Source organism: Halyomorpha halys, unplaced genomic scaffold (assembly GCF_000696795.3).
Source record: "Halyomorpha halys isolate HHAL.00 unplaced genomic scaffold, Hhal_1.1 Scaffold1054.1, whole genome shotgun sequence".
NCBI classification, from domain to species: Eukaryota; Metazoa; Arthropoda; class Insecta; order Hemiptera; family Pentatomidae; genus Halyomorpha; species Halyomorpha halys.
Genome location: NW_027111400.1, coordinates 224,935 through 232,021, shown reverse-complemented (window position 1 = coordinate 232,021; position 7,087 = coordinate 224,935). Strand labels below are relative to the sequence as shown.

The 7,087-nt window shown below is 33.6% G+C and overlaps 1 protein-coding gene across 2 annotated transcripts in view; it reads left to right on the top strand.

Annotated features, from left to right (window-relative positions):
- Positions 1–3,588: 3,588 nt before the first annotated feature.
- Positions 3,589–7,087, top strand: part of LOC106688111 (aldo-keto reductase family 1 member A1) — a 7,203-nt gene continuing 3,704 nt past the window's right edge. The window contains exons 1-4 of one of the 2 annotated variants that reach the window (XM_014432423.3): positions 3,589–3,795; positions 4,022–4,192; positions 6,061–6,177; positions 6,246–6,443. In XM_014432423.3, coding sequence (XP_014287909.1) covers positions 3,724–3,795; positions 4,022–4,192; positions 6,061–6,177; positions 6,246–6,443 — 558 coding nt within the window. In that variant the 5' untranslated portion in view covers positions 3,589–3,723. The remainder of the gene's footprint in view (positions 3,796–4,021; positions 4,193–6,060; positions 6,178–6,245; positions 6,444–7,087) is intronic. The other variant, XM_014432422.2, reaches the window with a different exon arrangement.

Below are 7,087 nucleotides of genomic sequence, written 5' to 3'. Positions count from 1 at the left end.
ACGTATTGATCTTTCGAATAAAAAAAAAATTTTGATTACAATTTAATTTTTTGTGTTATTTTTTACAATTTCAAGTTCTATCGGGCTTAAAAAAACACCCTATATATATTTTTATAACTCCCTATAGTATTTCACTGTCAATATTTTTTCATTTGTGTGCCATTTTTCATTTCCTCATCTATTATATCAACTTTATTTTCTCTTAAATATTGTATATTTTCATTATTAGTTTTTTAAAATTCTTATCTCCATATTATATTTTATCTTCTGTTAATATCATCTATTATCTAATTAATTTATTGATAAATTTTGGCACATTTATGAAACTTCTTAGTTGAACATATTCCACTATAATTGGAAGGGACATGTGGCTTCAATTAGTTTATTGCCCTGCACATTATGCAAGAGGTCCATGACAATGGCTAAATATTAATTATCCCAATCAATTGATGCGCCGTGCAGGACCAGTGACTTGGCCTGCACGCTCTCCAGACCTGACACCAGTGGATTTTTTTGTTTAGTGAAATTTTTTTCTTGCTTTGAGATCCTTAATTCATATTTTCAGTTAGATCTGGCCCCTTTAACCCTGTATATTTATGCTTAGTTTGTTTTATATTATTTTTCTCTGAATTAAGGTTGTCTTGTTTTCAGCATCTATGAAGGCCTGAAATCCAGGACAAACAAAGGTTTTATTTACATGTGTATTATCACTGACTGCACCCCTGAACTCCTCGGAATAATAATTAAATATTCTCCATCCACAGTCCCTCACTAATTTATGAACTTTAGCCATAGGATATTTAAATAAACTTTTTTATCTTACTAAGAGAAAAGATATGAGTGACTACCATGGTACTCCAAATATACCCCCTAAGATAATTTATGTTGACGAGAAAAAAATTTAATTGTAAATGGAACTTGGACTCTTTGTTTCCAATTAACGGGAGAATACTTGATACAGCTGAACCTACCAAGAAGCAGTATAGGCTAAGCTTTCTTAATTACCAACAAATTTATTATTTTTGTATTTACTGGGAACCATCTGTAAATTATAACGAATCATAAATTTTCCTAGAAGCTCATTAAACCCACAATCAAAAAAGCAAAAAGCTAAACAAGAATTAATAATTAATTAAAATAAACCAAGTCATATTAATATTGCCATTACTTTTACTACTACTAGACACTTCTAATTTGCAATGTGTTAAACAACACTACGCTTATAAAGCATGTGTTATAAACTGTTATGTTGGTCTTCTTTTTTTTCCTATTATTTTGGGTAAAATTTATTTTAGAAAACTAAGATTAATAACTTTTTATAAACCTTATTTCTTTGCTCCCAGAGATAGTGTATAATCAGTTAAGTTTTTCCCATATCTTGTCACTATCCCACACAGATTTGTAAAGAGGCTATTTTGGTGCATTTTGATATTGAGTTAAAGGACATTACAGTTTGTTGTTATTCAGTGGTTGAGGACATAGATTTTTGGTAGAAAGATGGTCCAGGTGATTGTTAAAAGATGAAATTAGTGGAAAAAAATGTTAATTGTCTAGTTTCATTTTTATCGATTGTGGATTTAATGAAGTTCTTAAAATATTTTTTCTCAATCTTTTTTGGTAATTAATAATTCAATTTTTTAAGTTTAAATGAGCTGATGACTTCGAAATCATAACAGAACTGATTAAACAATACTACGCTTATAAAGCATGTGTTATAAACTGTTATGTTGGTCTTTTTTTTTCCTTTTTATTTTGGGTAAAATTTATTTTAAAAAACTAAGATTAATAACTTTTTTTAAACCTTATTTCTTTGCTCCCAGAGATAGTGTATTATCAATTAAGTTTTTCCCATATCTTGTCACTATCCCACAGATTCGTAAAGAGGCTATTTCGGTGCATTTTGTTATTGAGTTGAAATATTTTTTCTCAATCTTTTTTGGTAATTAATAAATAATTTAATTTTTTAAGTTTAAATGAGCTGATGACTTCGAAATCACTTATAACAGAACTGATTAAATTAAAATTAATGTAATTTTTAATTGATTGGGGAGAATTGGGTCTGGTCTGTGCTTAACTGACAAGAGATTTTTATGAGATTTATAAACAATGGTATACACCAATCTACTCTATCTTTGATATTCTTTTGTTATGTACTATGGTTCTCTTCAATCATCCTTTACCAGGTAACTTGATTTGTATTATTTATTTTTTTTATAAATTTTAATTCAAATAAATGACTTTTAAAAAGAAAAATAAGTTTTTTATTTAATTCTACCTGTCCTATTAAATTTGTTTATATAGGTCTAGGGTGTTCCCTTTTACATGTTTACACCCATTACCACTACAATATTTTTATTTTATTTTCATGGTGGGTTATAAATTAAATTCATTTGAGTATCATATTAAGGGTCCTTAATGTTCTCTACTCCAGCTGGTCCAAGAGGAGAAAGAATGGCACTTGTTGCAAACAGATTTTTGATTATTTTCATGAAAATTATTTAGGCTACTAGTCTGCCTTGATGAATTTACTGAGTATAATTGGATTGACTGCGAAATGTTATGAGGTGGAAATAGATTGCTGTGGGTTGGGGGTCCGGCCACATGAACCCAGTAGCCCCTGGACAACCAACAGGTCACAACACCAAGAACCCTTTTATTCAGGTCGAAACAGGTACAAACAAATAGGATTTGTATTTTTTTAACGACCATCTCGTGGCATTTTATATCCATGGAAGTCTTTAAAAAAGTACTAGAAAAACTCCTTGGTATTAATAATACGAAACCTGATTCCGATCATGGGGTCTATGCTGTAACAAATAACAATTTAACCACTAGTTTGAGAGGGAGATGCAGAGTATAAAATGCAACTGTTAAGAGATAGAGGCTGGAAGGATAAATACTTCTTATACAGCACAATTCTCGATTCACACCTCTTCTGTCCCTTGGTACTATTTGATACGACATGAAATAATCAAAACTTATCCAAATAGGTGAAGTCCAGCAGTCCTGAAATTCTCAATAACGAGCAGGGTTTGGGAAGCTTCGGGCGACCCCAATCGAAACAAGATTAAAGATCATGACTTCTCTGTCCCGTGAGCCTTCATCTCGGTGGACGATTTGTAATATTTATTTATGTAATGAATGGGATTATGACAAAAATCTTTACGATTATTTTCAATGTAAATTGTAGCTCTTCCATCAGTAAAAAGAAGAGGGAGTTAATAAACAAGCTACAATAACTACACCAAAGGGCCAACGGAAGGTAAACAAAACATTAAAGATTAGGAAAATATCGATACGAGCAGAATGCTCAAGGCTACAGCTCTCCCGGCTTGAATGGGTTTCATGACTCTTCTATCAAGTGGCACAAGATCTCGTGTTTTTAACCCGAACATAAGCACTTGCTTGAAGTTTATGCCTTTCTAAGTAGCACCTATTGGCTGATACTAACCGCCTCCTTATCTCCAGCTGCTCAAAATAATTAATGCCCAATTCGAGATAATCTTCGTTAGGACCTGAATCAATATTTGGTTTTAGAGATACCCATTTCCAAATATGGAGATTAACATTCAATATGATTATTTATTTTCCAGCTGATAATAATCAAAACCTTTCTCTTGGATTTCAAAATTTTCAGTTTTAAAATTATGGTGTAAATAGTCCTAAATTTGTTGTGCTTCTATCTTTTTCAAAATTATTTATTGTAAAATTATATGCAGAGCTATGGATAGAGAAATGTCTATTAAACTTCAAAATGAGATCACAATGCCTCTATTAGGGATAACAACGCACAGTGTGAGTTGTATCGAATTTATTTATGTAAAAAGAAAAATATATAGATTCTTGTTATAATAGGTCTGTTCGAACAACTTTTCCCAACTATCCAGAACTGGACGGAGCATGCGCAGTACAGGATTTAGGAGGGGAAAACACGTTCCATGCATGCTTCGTACAGTTGCGGACCGTCAGGAAAGGTTGTTGGAACAGACCTAATGTTTTGAGTGGATGACAATGTTTACAGACTCAACAAGATGAGCCCTGGGGAGAAATCGTTAAATGCGCCATTGATATTGGCTACCGACACATTGACTGTGCCTCGGTTAATCAAAATGAAAGAATAATCGGGGAAGCCATAGCTGAAAAAATAGCGCAAGGTGAAATTGAGAGAGAAGAAATATTTGTGACAAGTAAGGTATAGGCATCCTTGTAGGAAACAGTTATAAAGCAATACCTAGCATGGCGGCTGGGCGAGTACTCACGGGTCATAATACGAAAAATAATTTACTCAATGTATTATATAATATACAGTTGTAAATTTCAATAAAGATATTTTTTAAAAAAATTTAAATAAATTTGTGCGGTGGGCGCATCGTACAACTTTCACTTAGTATCCTCCATACATCACCAAGTTTTGTTTAAATTGGGAGTCTCATGTCAGAGTTATCCCTATTTTTGTGATTCATAATCAAATAAAATACAAGTTCCAGAGGAAGCCTAAAAGTTTGTACAAAAAATGTTTACTTTTCTGTTGCAATAAAAATTCTTATTTTAGGATTTCACGAGGTGGGAATAACGAATGTAAATTTGGTTCCTACTAAGAATGCAACAAATTAATAAAAGATATAGAACCTCTAATGCAACCGGGCAAGATTAGTTTTTCCTGTTAGAATCCGATATTAATAATTTTTCTCCTTTTCAATAATTTGTGGAGGCGGTTATTTTAGATCTGATTCTAATTGATAAGGCTAAGTACTCACGACCAGAAGGCCTCGGCAATGCGTGCTCACCTGAGTAAGGTAGTTCATTTGGAGGAGAATAGACAGGATGGGACTTACGGGTGCCAGCAGTGATTTCTCTTAGGGTGGTTACCTCGTCCTGCAGGATACTATTCCTGTAGGTACGACGAGGAACGCAAGCCCGGAGTTTAGCCAGTCGGCGGATTCTTGCACGTAGGTAACTTCGTTCTACCGGGTACTATTCCTGTAGATACGAAGGAGTATGTAAGCCCGGAGGATAACCAGCCGCCGGATCCTGCGAAAGGAAAGAAGGCAAAGAGGAAGTGGCCAGTAGGAAACAAGCGAGAATTAGTCACTTCATATAAAAAATAAGGTTGGAAGAATATTTATCTGATTGTTTTTTCAATAAACTGGATACGCTAGATGTTTCCATTTCCTCTTGGCGTATTCTTTGCTCTTGATAAGCCATAAACACGAAGAACTCCGGTATAATTCAATGTATGAGGATCACGTGAGGACATTACTTGAATAACTTCAAACCAACCTTTCCTATCAACAGCCAATGATAACACACTTTGTAGCGACAAATAGGTACTGCTTTTTACACCTTCCCGTTGCTTAGATTTACAGAAATTGATGCCGGGCGGAACCAACCATCCAATCCGATTTAAACTCCAATCAATCGCTATAATACGCCGGGATGTAATCGTTATGATAAAATGTTATCTATCATAGCGTGTAAACCCACTTTTATACACAATGTTCTATTATTGTAGGTTATAACTTTCACTATTATTATTATCATCTTGGAGGAAGGAATATAGTCCAGAGGGTAAGTAGCTAAGAAAAGTGAAGCTTAAAAAGGTGGTGCTTGTGATGAACTTCGGAGGCGTGGCAGAGAAATAGGAGCCAATCACCTGCTGCCTTCTGTTTCAGTTTAGAAAGAATGGCGGTAACTCCTATTATCCTCGACATAAATCTTAGCTCCAAAGGCGTGGTCAACTCTACACTACTTAGCAGAAGAGCGGAATATATCCTTCTCCTATTATTGCTTTAATTCGATAATAGCGGTCGACTACGGACGGGCAAAAGAATAACAAACGCCCATCAAATCTATTCAAACGGAGTTGGAGCCAAAATAAATACGAATCAGTTTACGAAGGTTTCAACTGACATCAATTATCGACCTTTTTCTTACAGGGTATTAGTGAGTACACGTCCATCCGCTATATTGGAGTAGTACTTGGGAAGTAGTACCGTATCTAATATACAGTAAAAAAAAACTATAATAATTACTTCAGGATCATACATACTTTATTCTTAGCTTTGGAATAATAAGCATGAAAAAGAGGCAGTCGTACCTGCGCTTAAGAGAACACTCGCCAATTTAGGTTTACAATATCTGGATTTATACCTCATACATTGGCCATTTTCTTTCCCTGTAAGTAATGGTTTGATTTATAAATATGAAATACTGAAATAAAAGCTCAAATAAATTTTATTTTCTAGGATGTGCCCGGCGAATTGTATCCAAGAGATGCAAATCGTAAAGTATTGACAACTGAGATCGATTTCAAAAATACTTGGAAAGGAATGGAAGAATGTATTGACAAAGGGCTAGCAAAATCTATTGGACTCTCTAATTTTAATTTGCATCAACTGAGAGAGGTTTGCAGGACTGCAAAGATCAAACCATCTGTTCTTCAAGTATATTCATTGCAGTTCTTTTTCCTTTAGCACTTGTTTGTAGCTTCGTCTTTAATTAATATCATTTGTGTCTGACTGATCCTCAAAACGTTATTCAAACATTACGAAGAAAATGATTATGTTTTTAGTTTCTGTTAGCAATAAATGGAATATATAGTAAGTAGAAGTATTGCCGTCGTTCAAAATTTCGAATTCAAGTTTTTAATACACGTTTCGAGGTCTCCTCCTGAGTCCAAATAACCAACAATAACAAAATGGTTGTGTTTGTGAACGGTCTTGCTCAAAAATGTAAAGTGTTCTGAAAGTGAAATTAAACATTTAGAAGACCATTTGCCTGGGAAGTGACAAGTTCGCATCAGCTCAAAATCGACCCAACGGAAATGCTTCTTAAATGCTAAATTACCTTTAATTTTGTATAATTAACCATTTTTCATAGTTAACAGTAATAAAAATTGGTAAATATGACACACAGAGAAAGAAATTTATTCAATCATGCTGCCCAAATACATCGGGTTGCTACATTACACAGCATACTGATCAATCCGTGACTGGACATATACAAATTTATAAATTACATTTTTTTGATATGATACATATAATAGAAAGATAACATTTTTTTTCCACACATTATTATTTTACAATTA